This window comes from Onychomys torridus, chromosome 1, assembly GCF_903995425.1.
Source record: "Onychomys torridus chromosome 1, mOncTor1.1, whole genome shotgun sequence".
Lineage (NCBI taxonomy): Eukaryota > Metazoa > Chordata > Mammalia > Rodentia > Cricetidae > Onychomys > Onychomys torridus.
Genome location: NC_050443.1, coordinates 16,367,520 through 16,394,115, shown reverse-complemented (window position 1 = coordinate 16,394,115; position 26,596 = coordinate 16,367,520). Strand labels below are relative to the sequence as shown.

At 51.1% G+C, this 26,596-nt stretch overlaps 2 protein-coding genes across 4 annotated transcripts; both read left to right on the top strand.

Annotated features, from left to right (window-relative positions):
- The first annotated feature begins 3,347 nt into the window (after window positions 1-3,347).
- On the top strand, window positions 3,348-11,132 carry Timm50 (translocase of inner mitochondrial membrane 50). Its single transcript, XM_036173397.1, has 11 exons — window positions 3,348-3,489; window positions 4,364-4,514; window positions 5,172-5,203; window positions 5,390-5,411; window positions 8,007-8,065; window positions 8,148-8,267; window positions 8,541-8,645; window positions 8,724-8,822; window positions 9,415-9,571; window positions 9,876-9,982; window positions 10,656-11,132. Exons 1-11 carry the CDS (start codon window positions 3,382-3,384, stop codon window positions 10,755-10,757), a joined length of 1,062 nt encoding a protein of 353 aa, XP_036029290.1. The 5' UTR covers window positions 3,348-3,381; the 3' UTR covers window positions 10,758-11,132.
- A 4,391-nt stretch (window positions 11,133-15,523) lies between these two features.
- Window positions 15,524-25,007, top strand: Dll3 (delta like canonical Notch ligand 3). 3 transcript variants are annotated; one of them, XM_036179800.1, is made up of 10 exons: window positions 15,758-15,819; window positions 16,398-16,566; window positions 16,708-16,989; window positions 18,040-18,097; window positions 19,623-19,865; window positions 20,035-20,252; window positions 22,260-22,482; window positions 23,793-24,372; window positions 24,585-24,666; window positions 24,778-25,007. In XM_036179800.1, exons 2-10 carry the CDS (start codon window positions 16,504-16,506, stop codon window positions 24,781-24,783), a joined length of 1,755 nt encoding a protein of 584 aa, XP_036035693.1. In that variant the 5' UTR covers window positions 15,758-15,819; window positions 16,398-16,503; the 3' UTR covers window positions 24,784-25,007. The 3 variants fall into 3 exon arrangements, with proteins under 3 accessions (XP_036035684.1, XP_036035693.1, XP_036035700.1); XM_036179791.1 differs by lacking the exon at window positions 16,398-16,566 and having other exon boundaries at window positions 15,524-15,819; XM_036179807.1 differs by lacking the exon at window positions 15,758-15,819 and having other exon boundaries at window positions 16,304-16,566.
- The last annotated feature ends 1,589 nt before the right edge of the window (window positions 25,008-26,596 follow it).

The window sequence follows — 26,596 nt, the reverse complement described above, 5'->3', positions numbered from 1 at the left end:
ATGGCTCTGGGATTCCTAAGGGCTCTTGAGAGGAGGATGTAGAGGACAGGAGAAAGAGGATTAGAGCTGCTGGGCCTTGTCATCCAAGCTACTCAGAAGATGGGAAGGAGGGTCACAAAGTCATGGCCTATCTGTGCAAAGGTCCCATTAAGGACAGCAGGTCCCCTTTGTGTGGCTGTTCCCAACCTGTGGTCCTGACCCTTTTGGGAAGGGGGTGGAACAACCCATTCACAGGGGTCACATACCAGATAGCCTGCATATCGGATATTTACATTATGATTCACAACTAACAAAACTACAGTTAGGATGTAACAATGAAAATAACTTTATGGTTGGGGCTCACCACAACATGAACTGTATTGAAGTATCATAGCATTAGGAAGGTTGAGAACAACTGCCTTAGTGGGACCTTGTCTCAAAAAGTAAAAGCGGGGCATGGTGGTACACATCTTTGATCCCAGCACTTGCACTCGGGAGGCAAATCTCTGTGATTTTGAGGCCATCCTGGTCTACATAGTTTGAGTTCCAGGACAGCCAGAGAGCTACATAGTAAGACCCTGGCAGGATGGGAGGGGGACAACCACGCCAGAAGATAACTCAGCTAGGATGCAGCTCAGTGAGGAGTGCTCACACAGCAGGTGTGATGCCATGGGTTTAACACCAGTATAGAAAAATAGCCTCATTAAGAATGGAGTTTGGATCTCTGAGTTCGAGGTCAGCCTGGGCTACAGAGTGAGATCCAGGACAGGCTCCAAAAATACACAGAGGCCTGGTGGTGGTGGCGCACACCTTTAATCACAGCACTAGGGAGGCAGAGCCAGGCCGATCTCTGTGAGTTTGAGGCCAGCCTGGTCTACAGAGTGAGTTCCAGGAAAGGTGCAAAGCTACAGAGAAATCCTGTCTTGAAAAACAAAACAAAACAAAAAAACACAAAAAAACCACACACAGAAAAACCCTGTCTCAAAAAACCAAGAAGGGGAAAAAAAAAAAAAAAGAGTGGAATTTGGACTACTCAGAACTTAGCTGACCTATGGTGCAGCCTGTGAAATTTGAGGGGACAAGTCAAGATCCAGATGCAGAGAAGAATCTTTCTGGCTACTGGAGCCTGTGGTTTGCTGGGACTAGTAATGAATGGGTTGCCTCAACCAGAACAGCCACCAATTTAGAGTCAAGATAGTATAACCAGAGCCAGCCAGATGGCTCAGATGGTAAAAGTACTTTGCTACCAAGCATGGTGGCCTGAGCTCAATCTTGAGAAGCCATGTGATGAAAGGAGAGGACTGACTCCTGCATGACTCCTCTGACCTCCACATGCATGCTGGGACATCCTCTAAGTAAATAAAAACTCAAAAACTGGTCAGGAGACTAGGTATGTCAGACCTGAGGTTGATCCCCCAGGAAGTCAAACTGGGTGGAGTCCGGAGATGGAAGGTGGTCTTAATATTGAGGGAATTTGTATCCCTCAAGTGCCAGAGGCATTTGAAGAACAGCCAGAAGTTTAATGGAAGAGCTGAAACAATATTAACTTATATTGGATATGTAATCTAAATTATCTAGAGTTTTGTGATTTCCTTAGAACACCTTGCCATATTGGTTGACAAATTACATCTTGGGGCTAAGTGAAGGTCAAGGACTCTCCATTCCTCCTGTGCTGTAGTCATGTTCCCAGCCTCCTTAGGGGATTCTAAGCCAGCACTCTACCACTGAGCTGTCTCCAGCCCCACAGTCTTAGCTTGAATGCCCAGAGCAGTGAACCAGGACTGTTTCAGCAAGTCTGATAACTGGGGCAGGAATGAGCGCCCTAAGAGAATCAGGGTGTGTACCTTGTTCTTTTTCATATGTGATAGGCCCAAGTCTTCACAAATGGAAGCATATTATAAAGTATTTCAGGTATTAAAGACATGCCATTGGACAGGGTATATGGTAGCACATGCCTCCTAATCCCAGCACTTTAGAGAAGGAAACAGGAGGATCAGTTTAAGGTCTTCCTTGGCTGTATAGGTCAGCCTGAGCTACAGGAGACTGTGGGTGAAGACACTTGGACTTCTATAAGGGAAAGAGAGACTCTTGCAAGTTGTCTGACTGCCTCAACCAGGCAGGTGGCCCACACCTGTAATCCCAGCACTAAGGCAGTTAGAGGCAGGTGGACCTCTGTGAGTTCTGGCCAGCCTGGGCTACATAGATCCTGTCTCAAAATAAAACTAAATGTAAAAGTTCAGATACATCATGAAGACCTATGTCCCCTCCACCCAGTTACAGTATGTTAAGTAGACAGTATCGTAACCACTGACTTCAGATGAGGAAGACAGCCTAGGTTCAAATGACCCAAGTTTGATTCCCGGACCCTCATGATGGAAGGAGAAAACTGACTTTTTAAAAAAAAATTAAAACATATATTTTAAAGATTTATTTATTTATTATATATGGTGTTCTGTCTGCCTGTATCCCTGCCTGCCAGAAGAGGGCACCAGATCCTATTATAGATGGTTGTGAGCCACCATGTGGTTGTTAGTGTCTGAACTCAGGACCTGGGGAAGAGTAGCCAGGACTGCTGCTTAACTTCTGTACTCTTATCTTCTGAGCCGTCTTTCCGGCCAACTCTTGAAAGTGTCTTCCATTCTCTAACGCCCTGTGGCACAAGGGTGCACACACTCAAACACACGTGTAATTTAGCAGAACCCCAATCCATTTCTTTCCACCCAAGAAACAGCTATTTCATTCTGTGTATCTTTCCTTTGCCCGACTTCGTATTTTCACTGTTATGTATTTTAGTTAGTACGTTGGTTTTTTTTTTTTTTTTTTTTTTTACAGTTTAAATGTAAAAATCTGACTTTTACCCATTACAAAATTAGGGAACATTCATGGTGGCTTCCTGCACCTGATTTCTTATTCACTCTCAAGCCTCCACCAGTCAGCACGCACTGTTCCTTTGGGTAAATGAATCCGAATGAGTGGCAGGATCTCCGGTCCTTTCTAGAAACTCATGATGGAAGGAGTAAAAAGGGATGTGAAGACCCGAGAGAGGACCGGTTCAGCTCCTGATCCACGAGAAAAAAAAGTGAGGGCTGCCGAGTTCAGCTCGCTTTTTGGGCCTCCGTCCATCTCTGAGAGGTGAACGCTTATTTCCGAACGCCTGGATGCTGGCCATCCTTAGGGCACCAGGGGGCGTAGTGGCAGGTGACTGGATTCCAATTTAGGACGCTCCGACACAATCTGAAGAACAGCCAACTAAGAGCACGGCCGAGGAACGCCACCCACGCCTTTTTGTCCCTCTCGGGTTCCCGTCGACGCGCCCTACTTCAGCGGTCCCATTGGTCGCAGTCCCTGCCTGGGGCGGGAGAGAGCGAGCGAGTGGGCGGGGCCGCGCGGCGTCAGCGCAAGATGGCGGCCTCGGCGGCGCTGTTCTCGCGCTTGCGGAGCGGGTTCCGGGTCGGCGCGCGGGGACTGTGCACGCGGATAGCGCCGCCGCCTCCCCGCACCTCAGAGCAGGTGAGCGGCGCCGGGATCGGCGCCCGGTTTCGGGGCTCCTCCCTAAGTTTTGACCGTATGGTCGCAGCTCGGCGAGTCTGGATACCCATTCAGGGTGCTGAATGGGACGGAGCCCGCGTTTGGGATGCTCCCATGCCTCCGGTGTGGACCACAGTTGCTCCCCGGGGCTGCTGTATGGCGGTCCCAAGTGCATCCCCTGGAGCCCGCGTCTTAGCCTCGTGGGTGCCGGGAGAGGTCACCTGTTCCTGGTGTCAGTGAGCACTCAGGAGATACTCGACGGGGGAGGGGTCCGGGACGCCAGGGTCCCAGGCGGGCCTTTGGGACATTTCATTCGCATCGGTGGTGGTGAGCCAGGGAGACTGGAGGGAGCCAGCTTGCCTTCTGTTTCGACCACGTCATTCTGACCTCCAGGTCCATCCCTTTGCGTCCCCTCAGTCCCAGACAAGAGATTGCATCCCCTCGCCCCTGCTTTCTTCCCTTTCATACCCCTCCATCTTGGGCCCTGGGTGTCCAATGCCTTCACTGTTCCTTCTGTCCCATGTGTGCCCTCTGCCCCTTTTGTTTTGCCCCCTTCATACCTTATTCTCTCTGCCCTACTCTTCCTGGCTCCAGACTCCGCATTCCTGTTGCGTCTGGGATCTTGGGCAATCCGGCCTGTCAGCTCTTGAACCTCTGTGATCCTCTACACAGTTTAGTTTTGACCCTCTGAGAGGACCAGCCTTTCAGCTTATCTCTCTAAGGACACAGTTTTTCTGGGGCTCTGTGTATGTCCACTTCCTGGCCCTTGATCTTGAGTCTACTTAGACCAAATTAGAGGTCAGAGTATCCTGCTGTTTTTCTCTTAACTGACCTCACCTCCTTCCCCTCCACTCAGGTTGCTGAGATCGCCAGCCGTGGGGGCCCGAAGGCTCATGGGCCACAGCATCAGCCAGGCTCAGAAGGTCCCAGCTATGCCAAAAAAGTTGCTCTCTGGCTTGCTGGTTTGCTGGGGGCCGGTGGGACTGTCAGCATCGTCTATATTTTTGGTGAGAGATATACACCTGGCTTTCTGGCCCCCAGATTTCTACTGTGAACCTCCCCTTCTTTCCTCAAACTGTGTTCATTCCCTGGCTCTTCCCTCAGCAGGGCCATCAACTAAGATACTCACCTAGGAACTCAAGAAGTTCCCTTCTACACTTTGTACTTAAAATTCTGTCCTCTAATTGGTTCCTGTACCTGAATTCAGGAACTAAGGGGACAGTGGGAAGAACGGGGCTGGCCCAGTGCCCAATGCTATGTCCAGTGTCTCCCCTCAGCAGCAAAAGCTTAACCTTCTTCACCTTGTGTGTACAGCACAGCCTCAGACCACTTTCTCTCTTTCTTTTCTCTTTCTTGTTTTTCTTTTCTTTTTGTTTTTCGAGACAGGGTTTTTCTGTGTATCAGCCCTGGCTGTCCTGGAACTCACTTTGTACACCAGACTGGCCTTGAACTCAGAGATCCACCTGCCTCTGCTTCCTCAGTGCTGGGAAAATATCTTGGAATCCTGGCCCCTAGCCTGTACCTCCCTTAATCCAGGAATTGTGCCTTTAGCCATATTCCCTCTGAGTGTGTGTGGGGGCGGTTCTAACCCTCATCCTCCTATACCTCCCAGAGCCAGCAGACTAGACTCCAGTTTCTTTCTTTTGTCTATGTCTCCCTTGCAGGAAACAACCCTGTGGATGAGAACGGTACCAAGGTGAGGGGCATAAGACCCAGAGGTGCTAGCAGTGTGCTCTGTAAGGGTGTGGGTGGGTTGCTTTGGGTTGGTTCAGGCTCCTTTCCCTCCCTCCCTGGGACCTTTGCCTACTCAGCCTGGAGCTCCTTGAGTGGATGCACTGGGCTCCTCCCTCTGCGGTTCCAAACCTTTCCTTTTCTCTTGCAGATTCCTGATGAATTTGACAACGGTGAGTGACTAAACACAGGTTTGAGATTCCCTGGTGTTCCTGTCTCTGCTATTTTGTTCTGTTTGTTTAGAGTGCTGTTCCTCTATCCTGCACCCCAACGCCTCCTCCTTCCATGGAGGTGCAACAATTGGATGGTTTGGGAGAAGGACATAACAAAAGGCCCTCAGCCCTGGAGCAGATGGTCAGGAACAGATGGGGGCAGGGAGCCCCAGCGATCCCTCCCAGACATAAGGCTTCCTGGACCTTAGATCTGAGCCTCTGTGGCCCCTGACCTCTTATGGCAGCCTTGGTTTTGTTTTTGTTTTAAAATCCCCAAGTCCTTACCCCAACTCATGCCTCATTTCTAAAACAATGGCTCTCAGTGTCTGTCCTGTTCTCCCCTATGTCCTCCCCGCCCCCCCAATTTCCAAAGCACTCCAGGTTCACCAGCGCTTGGTAAGGAACTTCTGATCGATTAGATAGTAGAGCAGTTGTGAATTTTGGCTAACCCTTCCTTAGAGAAAGTGAGGTTGGGGGGTCCAGAGAACCCCCTGTGGGGGGCGGTGTGCAGACTCTGGGTATGAGCACTGGTTGTCTCACTGGTTTACACTAGCCACGTGAGTGAGTCTGCCCTTTTAACTGGACAGATGTTAAATCCTCTGGGTTTTTTTATTTGTTTTTGAGACAGGGTTTCTCTATGTACCTCTGCTTGTCCTGGAACTCACTCAAGACCAGGCTGGCCTCAAACTCAGATCCACTTGTCTCTGTCTGCCAAGTGCTGGGATTGAGAGCACACACCACCATCCCCTGCTCCCCACTGGTTTAGACAAATTACTTAAATTGGACAGGTAGTCATGGTTTACTATAAAATGTGTTTACTGGTTTAAACTGGCTTCAACATTGAGACTTTAAGAGGCAGGCTCATGGACAGATTAGATATGCCACATTAAGAGCCTGGTGGTGGTGGCGCATGCCTTTAATCCAAGCACTGGGGAGGCAGAGCCAGGCAGGTCTTTGTGAGTTCAAGTGAGTGAGATCCAGAACAGGCACCAAAAGCTACACAGAGAAACCCTGTCTTGAAAAAACAAAACAAACAAACAAACAAAAAAAAGAAAGAAAGAAAGAAAGAAATGCCACATTAAGGTATTTCCATTTTTCCATTGAAGTCATATGTACACTTAGCCAAGAGTGTTTCTCCTTGTCTCTTTTGACGCTGATGGTTGTTACCTGTTAGGATGATAGGTGCTGGGACTGGGGGATTGGTGCTAGGCAAGGGCTCCCCCACTCATCTGCATCCCCAACATGGTTTTATTTTTAAATTATGTGTATGTATATGTCTGTGGGGTGTGCACATGAGTGTGAGTGTCCTCAAATGCTGAATAAGCTTTGGAGCTGGAGAACAGTGTTTATCAGCCTCTTGTTTTGGTGCTGGGTCCCAACTCGGGTGTACTACAAGAGCAGTGCAGACTCCTGACTGCTAGGCCATCTCTCCAGCCCACTCTACTCCCCCTTAATGGTTTTTTGTTTGTTTGTTTTTTAATTTTAGGACAGGGTCTTACAAAATTGCCTGTTCTGACTTTAAGCTCACTATGTAGTCCTGGCTGCCCCTGAACTTGTAAATTCTCCTGCCTTAACCTTCCAAGTAGCTGGGATAACAGGCCTGTGCTACTGCAAACCAGCCTTGTTCCCACTTGGGACCAGGTAATTCATGGTTGCAGGGAGTCTGTCCTGTGCGTTGTGGGAAGCTTTAACAGTGTTCTGGACATCTGCTCATAGATGCTAGATTATAACCATTAAAAATATCTCATGGCCAGCAGTGGTGGTGTATACCTTTAACCCCAGCACTCAGGAGGCAAAAGCAGGTGGATCTCTTGAGCTCGAGGCCAGTCTGGTCTAGAGTTGAGTTCCAGGAAAGCCAGGGCTACACAGAGAAACCCTGTCTTGAAAAACAAAGCCAAACAAAAAATAGTTCCATGAAGCTAGGCACAGCTTTAATCCTAGCACTTGGGAGATGGAGACAGGATGATCTCTATAAGTTGAAGACCAGCCTGGTTTACATAATGAGTTCCAGGCCAGCCAGGGCTACAAATTGAGACCATGTGCAAATGCAAATAAATATTTTAAAAGTTTTTTTCAGCATCCTCCAAAACAAGAGCAACACACATGCCTGCACGGGGGGGGGGGGGGGGTTGGGTTGGGGTTGGGAGTGTGTGTGTTGTGGCTTTTAAGTGGATTGATGTCTAAACACTCTGTTTTGTACCTGGCATGGTGTGGAGACAGAAGTGTTCACAGTACACTGGGCAGGGGCAAGTGTGTCTCTGTTACCGATGTTGCTACTTGCTGCTTCTACATTAGACACAGCAGGTGTATATGTGCAGACTTGGCAGGGGGATCAGGAGTTCAAGACAAACCTTGGCCACAAGAAGGCTTATCTAAAAAAACAAACCAGTAAAATAGGTATTCTTCCCTTAAAAACTGTCCCACTCTTGTGAGTTCTTTCCTGCTTTCTCTTAAGACTCTTTGTTCTGTAAGTAAAGAAATAACAAAAATAAACTGATCTGCCCGGGAGGTGGGGCAGTGGCTTACTTTGGAATCCCTTTGTGCCTGGTGTTCTAGATCCAATTCTGGTTCAGCAGTTGCGCCGGACATACAAATATTTCAAAGATTACAGACAGGTGAGTAGGGGGTGCTGGGCTCAGTCCCCATCCCCCCGCCCAGCTCTGTTGCTGAGTGTGAGCCGTCTGTCCTGTTCTGCAGATGATCATCGAGCCCACCAGCCCCTGCCTTCTCCCAGACCCTCTGCGGGAACCCTACTACCAGCCACCCTATACACTGGTCCTGGAGCTCACTGGGGTCCTCCTGCACCCGGAGTGGTCGGTGTGTCCTTGGAAGGCAGTGGTTGGGTCTACTTGGGAGGATGGGTCAGGAGTGGTGGGGTTCACCTCATTTTGCTGTCTGTCCCCCGCTGCCTCTGCATTCTTTTGGACCTGCTTTAGGTTGTCAAACACCAGTTGGCCTTGGCTCAGAGTAGATGTGCCACATGAGTGAGGCCCAGCCACGTGCTCCCAAACCCTCAGGAGCAAACAGAAGCCTGCTCAAGGACCCTCAGGCTTTCTGGTCTCAATGCTCCCCTGTCCTCACTGTCTGCAGTTGGCCACCGGCTGGAGGTTTAAGAAGCGTCCAGGCATTGAGACCTTGTTCCAACAGCTTGCCCCTCTGTATGAAATCGTCATCTTCACGTCAGAGACTGGCATGGTGAGGCTCTGAGCCAGAAGTAACAGGTGGGTGAGATGGAGGCTGGGATCCAGCCTCACCTACCCTCCATCCTTGCAGACTGCGTTTCCACTCATTGATAGTGTGGACCCTCACGGCTTCATCTCGTACCGTCTGTTCCGAGACGCCACCAGATACATGGAGGGACATCATGTGAAGGTGCCATGTGGGGGTCACGGTGGGCCTCTGGGGTAGATTTGAGGGTGCTTGTACTGCCAAGAGAAAGAAGGCCTTGCTCCTTCTGAATTCAGTGCTTGCCCCTAGCTCGGGCGAGGGGTGAGGGCACAGGCTTTGTTTTGGAGCTGTAAATGGCTTCTGAGGCTGGGCCTGGGACTGTCATAGAATCTGTTCCTTTGGCCAGCCATGCATGTGGACATACTGGCCAACCCTGTTAACTGTGTTGTTGGGGTCTCCCCTGTATCTTGGTGACTCAGGGTTTATGTCATTGCACGGAAAACTCGGGCTTTGACAAGGCCTTTTCTGTAATTCCTGGGTTTGTAGCCTGTCACAGACTTGGGATAGACACTGAACCCACCCGAGGCCAAGTTCTCTTAGAGACCCCTGGCTTAGGTGTTCATGTGACCAGCTCCCCAGTTTCCCAGAAGCCTGAGGTCACCCTCCATGTCCTGTATTCAGGAGACTCTGCAAGCCAGGACCACCCCAAGTGTATGATGCTGTGTCTGTCCTCTCTGCGATCAGCAGGGAGGACACTGATGATTGATGATTCCTGATCCGTAACACCTACTTCCAGGACATTTCATGTCTGAATCGGGACCCAGCCCGAGTAGTAGTCGTGGATTGCAAGAAAGAAGCTTTCCGACTACAGCCTTACAACGGTGTCGCTCTGCGGCCCTGGGACGGCAACTCTGATGACCGGGCCTTGCTGGACCTGTCTGCCTTCCTCAAGAGTGAGACTGACCCCCGGTGTCTGGTCCAGAGCCCTTGAGCCCGAAGACAATGGCAGACACTTGATTCTGGCTTGTCATTAGTGTCAAACTGAGCGATCAGGGTGCAGGAGACCTCTCAGTATCTTGGAGTCTTCTAGACCTTTCTGGAATGCCCAGACATTCCTCTTAGGGGCTATTTGGGCATGTTTGGAGCAGCCCTTTCAGAGCACGGGACAGCACTGACAGCGTTCCAGGGCATGCTGACCCTTACTCTGGGTCATGCTGAGGCCTGACTAACCAGCACCTCTTCCTGTTGTGCCTACAGCCATCGCACTGAACCAGGTGGAGGACGTGCGGACTGTGCTGGAGCACTACGCCCTAGAGGAGGACCCGCTGGAAGCATTCAAACAACGGCAGAGCCGGCTCGAGCAGGTTAGCCTCCAGTCCCCACTGGCCACGTTTGAGGCTCCCAGAAGAGGTGGGTGGGTGCCCTGGACAGCTGCCTCTGTCTGCTGGATGTCTGCGTGAAAGCTTGAGCGCGGTCTTCCTTGGCTTCAGCCTCTGGCCGGGGCTCTCACACAGCCTGCCTTGTAGGGCTGTGCTAATGATTTGACAGCCTGGGCTAGAAGCAGGAGATGGGAAATAGTCAGCACGTGAGGTAAGTCCTCCATGGCCTTGCGTGCTTCTGGGGCCTTTCTTGGGGGGAGGCTGTAGGTTTAGAGCTAGTCTACAGAGCTATGTGGATACTTGGCTTCAGAGTCTGGGGGAAGAGTGTTTCATTGGTTTTGTCTTTGAGACAATATCTCATATGTATAGTTCAGGCTTGCCTTAAACTCTCAATCCTCCTGACTCAATCTTCTGAATGCTGGGTTTATATGTGTTGTTTTCACTGTGCCTGACATATTGACTTTTAATTGTTTCTCACTGTGCTAGGGAGAGAAGAGGGCTCCTTGCATGCTAGTCCTGCACCCGTGGGACTCAGAGATGCTCTTGCCAGGGTCTGGGTCCTCCCGTGTGGACTAGTGTTCTCTACTGGACCCACATCTAAAGGAAGGCAGGCTTCTATATCATGCTGACGCCTGTCTTTTTCTGTCCGCAACCCCAGGAGGAGCAGCAGCGCCTGGCCGAGCTCTCCAAGTCCAGCAAGCAGAGCCTCTTCTTTGGCTCACTCACCAGTCGCCTGTGGCCTCGCTCCAAGCAGCCCTGACTGCTAGGCCTCCTCAGACTTGGTGTCTGGGCCCCAGGCCCCAGTCCTCACAGAGCAAGGCTTGGACGGCCACATGTCCAATAAAGCGCATCCCAGATGCCACAATGCCTGTGTCCAGAGAGTCCAGATGGGGCGTTGGGGTGAGGTCCGGGACTCGGTCATCATCCACAGTGACTGAGCACCACCAGGCACAGTGAGTGCCTTGTTGGATGGGGGCTCGTGCCAGCCTGAGAAACTGAAAGCCTGGGTTTCTGCTGCGCTATGTCTTCCCACTTACTGTATGAGCTGCAAAGAAAAGCATCTCTCTCTTTGGCTCCGGATTCCTTATGTGCTATGAAAATAAAGAGAAGTGTGGCCTCTGGAGAGCCAAAACCAGCTCAAGGGCTGCTCGGCTTAGCTGCTGCATGTGGCTCCTGGGAGGGTGGTCCTGGAGCTGTTTGATCTTCCACATCTCATAGAAGCCAGAAATCAGGGTTACTTTTTGTTTTTTAAGACAAGGTCTCACTGTATAGACCTGGCTGGTGTTGATCTCAGATCTGCCTGCCTCCTTCCACGTGCTGGGATTAAAGATGTGCGTCACTATTCCCCCATTTTTCTTCTTTTGGAGACTGGTTGTTATTACATAGCTCAGGCTAGCCCGGAATTTCGAGGCTTAAGTAGTCGTCCTGAATAGCTGGGACTGGAGGCATGTGCCACTGTTCCCTGCTAGAAATCAGGATTTTAAAAACAAAACAAAAAACCCATTGGATTCCTCTAGTTTCATTATTATCTCAGCGGTACTCGGGATGGAGTGTAAAGCCTGAGACTTGCCAAGCAGCCGTTCTACCAGTGAGCCTTGTCCCAATCCAGGGCGTGCTGGGGGGCGGGCGGGCGGGCGTGAGTGCGTGCGTGCGTGCGTGCGTGCGTGCGTGCGTGCGTGCGTGCGTGCGTGCTGGAAGACAACTTGGGAATCTGTTCTGCCATGTGGGTCTCGAAGGTGGAACTCCATCATTACTGAGCTGTTTTGGTTTTTGTTTTCTTTTGTGGGATTTTGGTGGGTTGAAGCAGAGTCATGTAGTTCTCCTGATCTCCCCTCCACCTCCTGAGTCCAAGGTGTATACCACCATGCCCAGTTGATGTGGTTTTGGGGACCAGTCCACTCCATGATGAGTGAGCACTCTACCCACTGAACTGCACCCCCAGCTTCTTCATTTTAACAACCGTATGTGTCCACTAGCTTCTGCTTTGAACTAGCTATGTGGTGTCTAAATGTGAGTTCCAGTTCTGGGTTCAAATCCATTTCTTGGCTGGCTTTGGTTCTAGACAAGTTACTTAGCCTCTCTGGAGGTCAGTTTCTGCATCTGCAAACAAATAGTTCTTTTTAAGATTTATTTTTGAGCTGGGCCATGGTGGTGCACACCTTTAATCCCAGATTTTGGGAAGCAGAGGCAGGCAGATCTCTGAGTTTTAGGTCAGCCTGGTCTACAGAGTGAGTTCCAGGTCAGGGATACACAGAGAAACCATCTGGTGGGGATTTATTTTTTACTGTGTTTGTGTATGAGTACACACATGAGAACAGGTGTCCGTGGAGACCAGAGTGTGCGTCCATTCCCTTGGAGCTGGACTTCACAGGCAGTTGTGAGCTCCCACCGTGGTGCTGGGAACTGAATTTGAGGTCACCTGGAAGAGCAGTGTGTGTCTTGACTGCTGATGGATCTGTCCAGCCCCATGATCGTTCTTTTTATATTACATATGAGTGCTTTGTTAACGCACCATGTACTTAACGGTGCTCGTGGAGGCCGGAGGGCCATTCCCCGAGGTGGTGAGCTGCCTTGTGAGTGCTGACCCTTTGGTGAGCAGCCAATGTTCTTACTGCTTAGCCCTCCAGCCCGCCAATAACAGTTCTTACCAAATTGATAGGCCCTCACGTAGTAGCCACACAACCCTCAGGCAAGGCACCTCTGTGTTAGCTGCTTCTTGTCTAAAGCAGGGTGAAGTGTCCACTTTGTTATCCAAGCTCTCTGTTACAGCCAGCATCTAATGTTGGCCCAACTTAAATAATGATGATGCTTTCACGACTTTGAAGCCCTGGGCCGGGGTAGATTCTGCACTCCAGACTGTAAATGTCCTTGGTGGTAGCACAGAGGAAGGGGTTGGTGTAGTGCCATAGGGCTGTAATTTCAGCACTTAAGACTCAGACTTGGGAGAATTGACAAGTCTGAAGCAAGCCTGGTCCGGTAGCAAGACTCAGAGAATTATAATTAACACCAAAATTCCCAGCCTGGGGAACTGGGCAGTACAGAGGAGTGCCCCATCATGTCCTGAAGATTCCCCTTCCCTCTATTTTTCCTAATATGGTTTCACTGTGTAACTTGCTGGCCTGGAGCTTGGTATGGAGACCAAGTTGGATACCACCTCACAGAGAACAGTTTGCCTCTGCCTCCAGGGTTCTGTGATTAAAAATGTGTGCTGCCACATCTGGCTAAGACTCCCTATTTTAGGGAATGCTTGTTTTTGCACCTGGGGGCCCTGAGTTGGAGGCTGTCTAAAAAGGAGCAGTGGTGGGACAATCTTGGTGTGAGAAATAGGGCCCTGGGTGGGATGGGTTGTGGATGGAGGGAACTGGCCAGTGTTTTTACCTGTTGGAGTGTGGGGGGGGGGGGAAGGGAGGACACACTTTGTCCACAGAACACTTGGAGGAGGACATTGTGTTTGAGGCAGTCTTGCTATGTAGCTCAAATTGGTTTTGACCTTGACTGATCTTCCTGCCTCAACCATGTGCCACACACCCTTTTAGAATGGACTTGAAACATGATGAGTCTGTTCCCTTCAGCATAAAGAAGAAGTGTGTTTGCCTTGTTGCCCTGGAGACCGGGGCTCTGGTACCTTGGGTGCCACCTGCTTCAGCATCCAGTGGGTCCATCAGATCTCTCCCTTTACCTTGGTGCTAACTGGACCCTGCTTCCTGTCCACTCACACTGGAGGAGAGAATTGGGCATAGGTGCAGAAGTCCTCAGACAATGCCCATATGATGGGCCTGGGAATTTAAGCCCAAGTGCCCTGTGCTCAAAGACTGCTTTGTTGTGGGAATCATTTTTGTCTAAGCAGGCCCCTTCCCCACACACTGCAGGATCTGAGTTTCCAGGTCCCACCACTCAGAAGCCCTTGGTCAAGGCCTGAGCATCTTTCTCCTGGGAAGTCAGTTCAGCTTCATTGCACTTGTTTGCTTGAGTACTTGCTGGCACCAGCCAGTGGAGACACCGGAAGACAGCAGTGAACAAGGGTGATGGGGAGCACAGTCCCACTGTGCCACTGCTCCCCTAAGGAAGATGCAATGCAGGCAATTCTCAGGGGCCTAAAGATAGAGATGAGAAGAGGGCAGGGTATAGAAGCTAGAGAGGCTCAGTGGTTAAGAGCACTCTTCCAGAGGTCCTGAGTTCAATTCCCAGCAACCACATGGTGGCTCACAACTCTATAATAGGATCTGATGCCCTCTTCTGGCATGTAGTTATACATATACTTGTACATAAAATATAAATAAAAAGTTTTTTAAAAGGCAAGGTAAACACAAGCCTGTAATTCTAGCTATTCAGGAAGCTGAGGAAGGAGGATGAGAAGTTTCAGGCCAGCCTAAGTAACTTAGTGAGACCCTGTCTCAAAATACAGAAGGGCTAGGAGTATAGCTCAGTCATAGAGTGCTTGCCTAACAGGCATGAGGAATGTTGAATCTTTAGCACAGGAGAGAGTAAGAGATAAAACAGATGAGAAGTAGTGTTTTGGGGCCTTGGAGATATATATTAATATAAATAATAATTTATATATTATTTAAGTATATAAATATCTATTTAAAAGTATATATTTAAATATATACATTTAATAATTTATATACTAGTAAGTAAATAATAACATTATTTTACATATTTTTATTTGTATGAGGGTAGGGTGGGTATGCACATGCCACACCACTATGTGGTCAGAGGACAGCATTTGGGGTCAGTTCTTCCATCATGTGGTTCAGAGGGATAAAACAGGTCAAAGGCTTGGAGGCAAGCATCTCAGCAAGCTACCCAACCAACCAGAAGATGTGTTTTATAGATTAGATGGACTAATCTGGAAGGCCTCTTGGGAAAGTATGAGAACTGAGTGTGGAATGAAGTGTGAGAGAAAGCTACAGGGATGGCCGAGCGAGGGTGCAGGCACGGTCTCCCCAGGTCACCCCTTGGCACTTGCTGCTCACCAGGGTCCTCCTGCTGCAGACTTCGCCACCTCAGCATGGCCTCTGTTTCTGTGTATAAGGAGAAGTCCTAAACAGCCAAGAAGCCTTTCAGAAATCCTTTAAAGTCTGCTTCCTGTGTGACAGAGTTCTGGAAACACTATCTTGCCTTGTGGTTGAGTTTACGATGGATGGTGGGGACTGACGGAACCCATTGCCTTGTGAGTGAAGCAAAGCCAGATGTGGGTTTTTGTGGTTGTGTTGTTTTTGAGAAAGGCTTGATGTAGCCTAGGCCGGCCCCTTTCTTCTGATTGTCCTACCTCTGCCTCTGCAATCAGTGCTGGGATTAGAGGCCTTCCCACTACGTCTACCCACGGCTCTTCTACTGGATAATTACTGCGCAGGGCTATAGCTGCCGCTCTAAAGACAAAGGTGGGATAGGCCAACTTGTGCTTCCCCTGAAATTATTAGCTCTGAGTATTAACTTATTTACCGCGTGTGTGTGTGTGTGTGTGTGTGTGTGTGTGTGTGTGTGTGATGGGCTTCCTCCATTTAGCAGCTTTACTCAGTGCTTGTCTATGACCAGAGACTGCATCTGCACCTAAGTAGTTTTATTTGCCTGGATCCTGGAACACTAAGGGGCCCCTGCCTCCCCCACCTCCCGGGAGGTGGCTATATTCATCTAGGATGGACAGCGGGCCCCTGGTGCCTGAAGACTCATTTCCTGCCCGTTTGCCCTCACACCTTCCCGAGCCCAAACGGGAGGCCCAGCTGCGGCCCGAGGGGGAGGGGCGCGGCCGCCCGGCAGATGGCGACATTTACATACAGCTGGGAGGCCCCTCCGAGGCCAGGCTCCTGGCCTGGCGTCTGGTGAGTCTGGTGACGCTGGATTTGGGGAAGAGAGGCTTTGTTTTGAGGAGGGGAAAGACGCATGTATGCATACATAGGGCCTTCCACAAAGAACCCAGGATCTTCATTGTATTTACTCACAGCTACATCCAAAACACACACTTAGAGCCCCACACACAGACAGCTGGAGACACGTACATACACAGCACTCACAGGTTCATAAAGTCCGCCACTCACAGGACATAGGGTCCGGACAGGACCTCACATAATTCTAATTACTTACGCGATAGAGAGGAATGCACACAGCCACATAGTAAAGTCACCTGTACTTCAATTCCCCCACTCGGGAACACAGAGAATCTGAGAATTCTTTACAACCTCGTATCCGTGTTAACTGTCCACACCCGTTGAGCTACATACCCACCCCCAAGTCGGTTCATCTTCCAGTAGGCCTTCCCTGTAACGCTCAGGCACAGAGGCTCAGCTCTTGCCTCTTTCAGATTGGCGCCCTCAATCACAGTCAGGATGAACCCCATCAAGTCGCCCACATAGAGTTACTGTGTCCTTTCCCCTACGACCCTCTCCCCCTCGATCCCCAGGAGCCAGGAGGCTGGCTGAGGGGGCGGGGCGTCCCTTCAGATATAAGGCTCCAGGATCCAGCAGCTGCAACTCCCGAGGCTACCCCCCATTCTGTCCCCAAAAGCAATGGTCTCCCTGCAAGTGTCTCTGCTTCCTCAGACACTGATCCTGGCTCTTCTCCTTCCCCAGGTCAGACTCGGCGGCGGGATACAGAAAGGAAAGGGGTAGATGGGGTCGGGCTGAGACCTAGAGGTCCTAGGGAGGTTTGGTGGGGCAGATAGATGCCTAGGTCCCTGAGGTCCCCTAACCCTGTGACCCTCTCCGTCCCAGGCACTGCCGGCCGGTGTCTTCGAGCTGCAGATTCTTTCTTTCGGGCCAGGACCAAGCCCCGGGGCCCCACGGTCCCCCTGCAATGCCCGAGGCCCTTGCCGCCTCTTCTTCAGGGTCTGCCTGAAGCCGGGAGTCTCCCAGGAGGCCACCGAGACCCTCTGCGCCCTGGGCGCAGCGCTGAGCACGCGTGGCCCCGTCTACACGGAGCCTCACCGGGAGCCTGCTGCTGCCCTGCCGCTGCCCGACGGCCTCGTACGTGTGCCCTTCCGAGATGCCTGGCCGGTGAGCCCAACCCCGACACCCAGATCTCCACCTCCTTCTGTCCCCCAACTCCCGTGCCCTCCCGTGCCCCACACCTTAACTACCCTGGAACCCACATTCCCAGGCCCCTCAGCACCTGTCTTTGAGGATGTCTAAAAATTCTCATCGTTTTGTGGTTGTTTGGTTGGTTATGTATGTATGTTTTTAGTTGGGGGAGGGGAGACATGCCTGTGCTACAGTGACATGTGAATGAATGTCAGAGGACACTTTGTGGGAATCATGTCAGCTCTGTGGGACCCAGGGATGGAACTCAGGTTTCCAGGCTTTCTGGTAAATGCTTTCACCTAGTGAATTATCTCCCCTACCCTGTGTTTTGTTTTTAAAGATAGGCCTGGCTGGCCTTAAGTTCACTCACTATGTTTCTGAGTCTGATCTTGAATTCCTGATCCTCCTGCCTCCACCCCCACACCCCACCTCCTAAATTCTGGATTTATAGGCATGCAATCAGCAAGCTGGGCTTGGGTGTGTATGTGTCTTTGTCTTTATTTTAGATCTCCTTGAACCCAGGGATCCTCCCAAGTGCTTTCTTGGGGTTCCCCAATCTCACTGGTTGGTACCTGCCTCTTCAGATCACCCTTAGAATCCTAGTGCCCATCCCTGCACCCTGCAGAGCTCAGAAAGGAGCAGGCCCACATTTGGAATTTAGATAATTTTGGGGACTTTACTTTTTCGATATTTAATTTCCTCACCTATGAGGTGAGAACATCCTGCTACTTTCCTTTTGGATAGAGTCTTGCTAGGTACCCCAAACTGACCTCAAAATTGAAACCCTCCTACCTCAGCCTTCTGAGTGCTGGGACTACAGGCTTGGGCTAACATATCTAGCACAATGATTTCTTTTGAGGGACTCAATAGGTATCTGGAATGAGGCCAAAACATTGCTGGCTCCCTGGCCTGCTCCTTCTGGGAATGTCCCTTGCTCAGGCCCAGAACTGGCTTCCGGACTCCATGCTGCTTTCTGGCCTTCACTGAGAGGTGTCTCTGACCACTCTGCCTTCTCCATCCAACCAGGGCACCTTCTCCCTCATCATTGAAACTTGGAGAGAGCAGCTGGGAGAGCGGGCTGGAGGTGAGTGTCTTCAGTCTTGGAACTTTGGTAGGCAAGGGCAACGTGGGGTTCAGGACAGACATGGGGCTGCCTCTAAGGTGGAGCATTCCGGGACCTATGATGTCATCATAGCTCCTGTGATGTGGTGCTGGGTTAGCGGCTCGAAATCTGTGGGCAATTTGGGTATAGAAGAGTCCTGAGGAACGGGTCAATTGTTGGGAGTGCCTGTTGCTCTTGTGGAGGACTGGGTTCAGTTCCCTGCATCCATGTGGTGGCTCACATCCATGACCTAGTCCTGGAGGATCCTATGCTCTCTACCTGTGTTTTTCACTCCTATTCCACCTACATGCATCCAGGTAAAACACTCATACACATAAAAAAGTAAAAAGAAATGTATTTTAAAAGTCCTAATGGTAGCAATGGAGAGACCTTCTGCTACAGGTTGAACATCTCTGATCCAAAAATGAGACACCCAAAGTGCTCAAAAATCCGTTTATTTTATCTTTTGTAACGGAGCAGAACTCCCCATATGCTAGGCATAGACTCTACCGTTGAGCCTTGCCCCCAGGCCCTCACTGGTAAATTCTAGGCACACTACGGCTGAGCTATCTTCTGGGCCCTGGTTTTGTATTTCAAACAATGTTTCCTGTAGCCCAGGCTGCCCTGGAAATGGCCATTTAACAGAAGTGGTCTTGAATTTCTGGCCCTCCCCATCTGCCTCCCAAGCACTAAGATTACAGGGATTGGGGGCTGGAGAGATGGCTCAGCGGTTAAGAACACTGACCGCTCTTCCAAAGGTCCTGAGTTCAATTCCCAGCAACCACATGGTGGTTCACAACCATCTGTAATGAGATCTGATGCCCTCTTCTGGCCTGCAGCCATATATGCAGGCAGAACACTGTATACATAATAACTATATATAAGTAAGTCTTAAAAAAAAAAAGACTACAGGGATTGCCCCCACTGTACTGGGCTTAGATTTTAAGTCTTTTTCTTGAAACAGGGTCTCAAATAATGTAGATAGGCTTTTAACTTGCAGTGTAGCCCAGGCTGCCCTGGAATTCACAATTCTCCTGCCTCAACCTCCAGAGTGCTGATGTTATGAACATGAGCCGACACTCGGGGCTTTCCTCAGCTTTCTAGATAAGGTTCCTTTATTGATAACAGGCGTTGGAACATCCATCTGCCCGACCTTTTGCTCTTTTTGAGAAGGGCCGCTACACACAGGAAGACCTTGCAGGGGCGCTATGACCTCACTACCGGAGACCTTGTCCATAGATACTGATGTTACAAGATGTTAAAACGTTTCCTGTTTTAATACTAAAGCATTCTGGGGCAAATACGGGCATTGCTTGGTTTCTAAGAAACCTGTTATCATGACATTAGGTGAAGTGTGGCATGCAGGTCCCTGGGTGCACTAGGGGAGGGGGCAGGCAGGCTTACTAAGGAGGGCTTTTATTCTTCTCTGGAAGACAAGGAACTCCCAGGGCTAGGTAAGGAGGGGCGGGGATGCCCTGCATCCCAGCGCCCTCCACTCTCTCCGCAGGGCCCGCCTGGAACCTGCTGGCACGTGTGGCCGGCCGCAGACGCCTGGCGGCAGGGGGTCCGTGGGCCCGCGACGTGCAGCGCGCAGGCGCATGGGAGCTACACTTCTCCTACCGCGCGCGCTGCGAGCCGCCCGCTGTGGGGGCCGCCTGCGCGCGCCTGTGCCGCCCGCGCAGCGCCCCCTCGCGGTGTGGCCCGGGACTGCTCCCCTGCGCACCGTTCCCCGAAGAGTGCGAAGCCCCGCGTGAGTCCCTCCGCATGGCCGCTGCTCTCCCCTGCTCTTCTTGCTTAAGCGCGGATCCTAGTTCCCTCCCACACCCCATGGATCTCCTTCGGGGAACCGAGGGCCCTGGATCTCAGCCTGCTTTAGCATTCACACCTTGTTCTCTCTGCCTTTCCTCTGCCCCCTGCAGCCATATGTCGAGAGGGCTGCAGCCCTGAGCACGGCTACTGTGCAGACCCTGATGAATGCCATTGCCTAGAGGGCTGGACTGGACCCCTCTGCACTGTCCCTGTCTCCACCAGCGGCTGCCTGAACTCCAGGGTCCCAGGTCCTGGCAACACTGGATGCCTTTTACCTGGGCCTGGGCCCTGTGACGGGAACCCATGTGCCAACGGGGGCAGTTGTAGTGTCAGTATTGCTTTCCGACCACACCTTGATCACAACTGTGCTTGTGAGCGTGTGCGTGAGTGCGCATGTGTGTGTGTGAGCGTGTATGTGAGTTTTGAGTGTGTGCGAGTGTGTGTGTGTGTGTGTGTGTGTGTGTGTGTATACCAGACAGTGTCTTTATCACTCTCTACTTAAGTTTTTGAGACAGGGACTCCGCATAGAGAGGCCCGGCCGGCTGGACCGCGGGGCCAGTCTTTCTCTCTCCTTCAGCACTACTGGGATTGCAGATGTGCACCTCCAAGCCCGCTTTTCATGTGGGTGCTGGGGATCTGACCTCAAGCCCTCACTTTTTTCACAGAAAGTATTTACCTCCTAATCATCTGCCCAGACCCCTTTCCCCAGACAGGGTCTCACTGTGTAGCGTGGCTGACCTGGAGCTCACTTTGTAGACCTGGCTGGTCTTGAACTCACAGAGCTCTATTTAGGCCTCATGAGCACTGGGATTAAAGGAGTGTGCTACCGCATCTGGCAAACCCACCCCACACAGATTTCTTTGAGATATGTTCTAGCTATGTAACTCGGGCCGGCTCAGAATTCCTAATTCTCCTGCCTTGGCCACCTTGAGTGCTAGGATTACAGATGCGTGTCACCATGGCTGACTAGATTAGGAGTTTTTATAGAACACGCCCTCTCTGGGCTCTGTAACACTGCAACCTAGGAGGCTGCAATCCCAGACAGGTAGCAGCTATCTGGGGAGCCTTCCTGGAGGTGTCCACCTGCATCTGAAGAAGGGATTAGGATATGGGAATGGTATTGAAGAGCAAAAAGTAAGTGGGTAGTGTCACAAGGTGTGTGCGTTGCAATAACGGGGTCCTGTGGGGCTGCTTTGAGTTGAAGGTTTGGGATCAGGGCACGCTTGGAGGGTGGAGACACGGGACAAAGCTTCCTGAGGACTGGTCCAAGAGGCAAGTAGAGAGGGCAGGCTAGAAAAGAGGCATGGAGAGAGCAAAGGAACAGGGCTGAGAAGGATGTTCAGAGAGTAGAATCCAGCGGATTTTGGTGCTGACAGCGTGGCTGAGACACTGAGACTCAAATTACAGAGCGAGGGTGGGAGAAGGGAGCTCAGTGAGCCTTCGTGCCTGGAGATACCCTGGCTGAGTAGTAGGGGGGAGTCCACCAGTGAAGGTTTGGGGGCTTGGCTCAGGAGTCATGCACTTTCTTAACATTTGAGAGGCCCGGGGTTTCATTCCCTAACACACATAGGAACTTTGTGGGGCAGCTAGGACTGTAGCTCGGTGGTTGATTACTTGCCTTGTACATGAAAGGTGCTGACTGAGTTTGGTCTTCAAGTAAAGGGCAGGAAAGAAACCTTCCTGGGGGTAGTGTGGTGGCTCACTCTTGTAATCCCAGCACTGGGGACACTGAGGATCCTGCGTTCCAGGCCATCCTGGGCTCCAAGGGGAGACCCTGTCTTTTTTTTTTTTTTTTTTTTTTTTTAAGATTTATTTATTTATTATGTATACAAGTCTTCTGTTTGCATATATCCCTGCAGGCCCAGAAGAGGGCACCAGATCTAATTACAGATGGTTGTGAGCCACCATGTGGTTGCTGGGAGTTGAACTCAGCACCTCTGGAAGAGCAGCCGGTGCTCTTAACCTCTGAGCCATCTCTCCAGCCAGACCCTGTCTCTTAAAATTGTTTTCGTGAGGGAAGTGGGCATAGAGCTGATTGTGTGTGTGTGTGTGTGTGTGTGTGTGTGTGTATGGGTAGGCAGGCCAGGTAGGTGTCATGTGGTAGGCACAGGTGTGGTAGGAACAGCTATCTGGGCTTCCAGAGCCTCACCCAGTTTGGGATTCTGTGTGCAGAAACAACAGCATGGAGTGGATGGAAGGTCATGTGAGCGGCACTCCTGGGGAAGCCCTGTACCTTGGGACTTGGGGCTGGACAAAGAGCCTCAGTGGTAAAGGAGAAGGAAGGGATTTGGCTCTGAGGAGCCTCTGCCCAAAGCTAGCTTGTCTCTCTGTTCAGGAAACCTCCGGCTCCTTTGAATGTACCTGTCCCCGGGGATTCTATGGCCTTCGATGTGAGGTGAGCGGGGTGACATGCGCAGATGGACCCTGCTTCAATGGCGGCTTGTGTGTTGGTGGTGAAGAACCTGACTCTGCCTATGTCTGTCATTGCCCACCTGGTTTCCAAGGCTCCAACTGTGAGAAGAGAGTGGACCGGTGTAGCCTGCAGCCATGTCAGAATGGTGAGGAGGAGAAGCCAGAGTGGCCAGGGGTGGGGATATAAAGTTGGGGGGGGGGGGGAGTGGGAGTAGGATCTCTGCATGGCTCCGATGGCCCTGGGTGGGAATCCTGCCTCTATGTCCTGTGTGACCCTAAGTCCTAGGGACATGACCCTCCTCCCTCTGCCTACTCCATTATATGAAACAGGCAGAAGAGTCCTCTCATAGGTATTTGTTGAGAATTTACTGCCTGTCATTTAGGCATTGAGGGTATAGCAAAGAGGGAAACCCAAAGCCCTGCCGATGTGGAGCTGATGTGATATAGGGATGTGCTCAGCGTGTTGTGGATCAGGAGGGGCGCCAGTGTGTCAGAGCAGACTGAGCCAGAGTGGAGAGAGATGAGGTCAGGCATTGGACAGGAGCAGACCCTGGCGACCTGCTGGAAGGTGTTCTCTTGCTTTTTCCCTTGAGTGAGATGGAGCCACAGAAAATTCTAAGAAGGAGAACCCTGATTTGACAAATGTATTAAATGATTAGATGAGGCCACGCTGGGCAGAGTGGCCCATGTCTAGAAATCCAGCACTCTAGAAGAAGGCAGAAACAGGAGCATCAGAAGTTCAAGGTCATCCTGGGCTATATGATGAGTTCCAGGCCAGCCTGGGCTGCATGGGCATCTCAAAAAACCCAAACCAAACAAAAGGTTAAATAAGACCATAGATGTAAAAAGTCTGGTAGATACAGTGATGCCTATATACTGTTACAGCTGAGTATGGTTGCATAGTTAATTCTAGCACCCCGGAGGCTGAGGCCAGACGATTATAAATTCGAAGCTAGCCTGCCCTAATATTGAGCTCCCGCCTCAAACATGAAACCAAACCAAACCAGTTTCCTTTGGAATGAGTGACAGGAGGGACAGCACTAGACCCTGCTCTTTTGCAAATACCAGCAGTTGCCTTCTCTCAGGGGCTCCTCTTTTGCCCACTCAGAACTCAGTGGCATCAGGGCACAGAGCAGAGTGGCTCTGGGCTGAACCAGAGGAAAGGTGAGAAAGCTTCCTGGAGGAAAAGATGGCGGTAGAAGGGAGAAAAGGAGTCGGTAGGAGTGGTCATGGGCAACCTTGCTTGATGGTCTGCACCTGTAGCCCCAGCATTTGGGAGGCAGAATGCAGGGCGACTCTATGTTTGAGTTCAAAATGTAAAAAGCATGGGCGAGGGCCAGCTGACTTGAAGACGTGGCTCTTGAGACGGGGAACTTTGAAAGTCTGGTCAAAGCGAGGCGGAAGAGGCACAGGGGGCGGGAGGGGGCCTGTGGACGCTGACACGGTTTCCCCGCAGGCGGCCTCTGCCTGGACCTGGGCCACGCCCTGCGCTGCCGCTGTCGCGCGGGCTTCGCGGGGCCGCGCTGCGAGCATCACCTGGACGACTGCGCAGGTCGCGCCTGTGCCAACGGCGGCACGTGCGTGGAGGGCGGCGGCGCGCGGCGCTGCTCGTGCGCGCTGGGCTTCGGCGGGCGCGACTGTCGGGAGCGCGCGGACCCCTGCGCCTCTAGCCCCTGCGCGCACGGGGGCCGTTGCTACGCCCACTTCTCCGGCCTTGTTTGCGCCTGCGCGCCCGGCTACATGGGCGTGAGATGCGAGTTCGCGGTGCGCCCCGAGGGCGCGGACGCGGTGCCCGCGCTCCCGCGCTCCCGCAGGCAGGCAGACCCGCAGCGCTTCCTTCTGCCTCCCGCCTTGGGGCTGCTGGTGGCTGCGGGCTTGGCCGGCGTCGCACTCTTGCTTATCCACGTGCGCCGCCGAGGCCCTGGCCGGGATACGGGGACTCGTTTGCTGTCTGGGACCCGGGAGCCTTCGGTTCATACTCTACCGGACGCACTCAACAATCTGAGGATACAAGATGGTGCAGGGGATGGCCCCAGGTGAGGGCGGCACACGTTGTCACTATGGCCAATTTGATTGGCCTGATTCCTTGATGCATCTTCCCGATTGGACCCTCTTACCCCAGTGTTCTAGCCTTTTGATGGGGGTCATTGCGGAATTTCCCATGGCCAGCCAGTGGTTCCCCTCTTTGATGGGTGCGGGAAAACAACTCTTGGGGTCTGAATTGTTCCTGTTTTCTCTCCTCCCACAGTTCGGCTGACTGGAATCACTCTGAAGACAGAAACTCTCGGTCCATTTATGTCATACCGGCCCCTTCCATTTATGCTCGAGAGGTAGTTGAATCCCAGGTTCTCTTGCTCCAGGTCTTGGGCACTTGGCTCGGAGGCAGCCCCTGGCCCCATGCCCTTTCTAATGCCTCTTTCTCATTTCTTCTTTTTTTCCAGGCATAATCCTGCCCCTTCTCTATCATCGCCTGGAGATGGAGCCTGAATGTTTTTGTTTGCTTTGTGGCGGCCAATCTCTGCCATCCCCACGCCCCCACCATACTGACTGGAGGCTGGGAAGTGTGTTTGGGAGGACTTTGATGTTGGAAGTTGTACATAATGCTTATTTATAACCTAACTTTTCTCATCTCCCGAGACATCTATAAAGGCTTTTATTTTGATCAACTACATCAGGGTGAGAACTTTGTTTTTGATGTTGGAACTAAGGAAGAGAGATGTCCAGTAAGGAGAGTAATAGAATTTGTTGTTTTTGTTTCTTGTTTTGGTTTTCTGCAGTTTCTGTGTAGTCCTGGCTGTTCTGGAACTCATTCTGTAGACCAGGCTGGCCTCGAACTCAGATATCCACCTGCCTCTGCCTCCTGAGTGCTGAGATTAAAGGCGTGTGACACCATGCTGGGCGATTTTTTGTTTTATTTTTGGTCTTTTTTGTTATTTTGTCTTTTTTTTTCCCCCCAGAGCTGAGGACCGAACCCAGGGCCTTGCGCTTGCTAGGCAAGTGCTCTACCACTGAGCTAAATCCCCAACCCTTTTATTTTGTTTTTAAATTGAGGCAGGATGCTATGGCTTGGAACTCGTTATGTAAACCAGTAGTTCTCAACATATGGGTCAAGACCCACCCCTCTTAGGGGTCAAACTGCCCTTTCAGGGTCATACATCAGATATCCTGCATATCAAATATTTACATTACCGTTCATAACAGTAGCAAAAATTACAATTACGGGGTTGGGGATTTAGCTCAGTGGTAGAGTGCTTGCCTAGCAAGTACAAGGCCCTGGGTTTGATCCTCAGCTCCAAATAAACAAAACAAACAAACAAACAACCCCCCCCCCAAAAAAAACAAAAAAAATTTACAATTACAAATTAGCAACAAAGTAATTTTATGGTTGGGAGTCACCACAACATGAGGAACTGTACTAAAAGGTCACAGCATTAGGGAGATTAAGAACCGCTGAATTGTAAACCAAGCTAGTCATCAACTTTGCAGCACCTTTCTGGCTTCTGCTTCTTGCATTCTGGGGATTACAGGCATGCACCACCACTCTGGGCTAAGCTTGATCCTTTGATAGAAAGCTTCATCAGAAGTTAAGGCTTATGGTTATGATGTAGCACAGGGGAAGGATGTAGATTAAAATCAGCCAGGGAAGTCTGGTGTGGCGTCATAGGCTCTAATCCCAACACTTGGAAAGCAGAGGCAAGTGGATCTCTGTGTTTTCAAGGCCTCCCTGGTCATAGCAATTTCCAGGCCAACCAGAGTTATACAGTGAGACCCTGTCTCAGGAAAAAGGGGGAAAAAAAAGATGGGTGGGAAGATTGTAAGCCCAGCCCAGGCTATTATAGCAAGACTACTTCTCAAACACAACAGAAAGCAAACCAAAACAAAAAATAAATTTAAAACTCAGCCACTTAGAAGACAGGTGTGGGCCAGGGTCCAGCTAAGTTCCTAGCACAAACATCTGGGTGTCCTTGCTAGTGGAGCCATGGACTGCAGTGACTTCTTCTGGCAACATGGTATAATGATGGACATGGAATACTGCAGACCAGGAAGCATGCCTGCATCCCAGAGCCCAGAGTTTCCATGGGAGTGTGGTCCAAGCTCTCACCATCATCCAGATTATTATCATAGCTGCCACGGTTCTCACACCATACCAGATGGTGGGTGCCCGGGTCCTGTGCCCCAACCCTTACTTACCAGGAACTATGTTCCCAGGCTTAGAAATACTCCCCAAAAGCCAAGGATGAAGACAGACATCTCTTAGGG

Bases quoted from the DNA above. Each gene is read 5' to 3' on its own strand.
- Dll3 (XM_036179791.1), top strand. From the start codon at position 15,637: ATGGACAGCGGGCCCCTGGTGCCTGAAGACTCATTTCCTGCCCGTTTG. The intron at 15,820-16,707 runs GTGAGTCTGGTG...TCTCCGTCCCAG, and splicing joins GGCTCCTGGCCTGGCGTCTG to GCACTGCCGGCCGGTGTCTT. The intron at 20,253-22,259 runs GTCAGTATTGCT...CTCTCTGTTCAG, and splicing joins CCAACGGGGGCAGTTGTAGT to GAAACCTCCGGCTCCTTTGA.
- Timm50 (XM_036173397.1), top strand. From the start codon at position 3,382: ATGGCGGCCTCGGCGGCGCTGTTCTCGCGCTTGCGGAGCGGGTTCCGG. The intron at 8,646-8,723 runs GTGAGGCTCTGA...CCATCCTTGCAG, and splicing joins TCACGTCAGAGACTGGCATG to ACTGCGTTTCCACTCATTGA. The intron at 8,823-9,414 runs GTGCCATGTGGG...ACCTACTTCCAG, and splicing joins TGGAGGGACATCATGTGAAG to GACATTTCATGTCTGAATCG.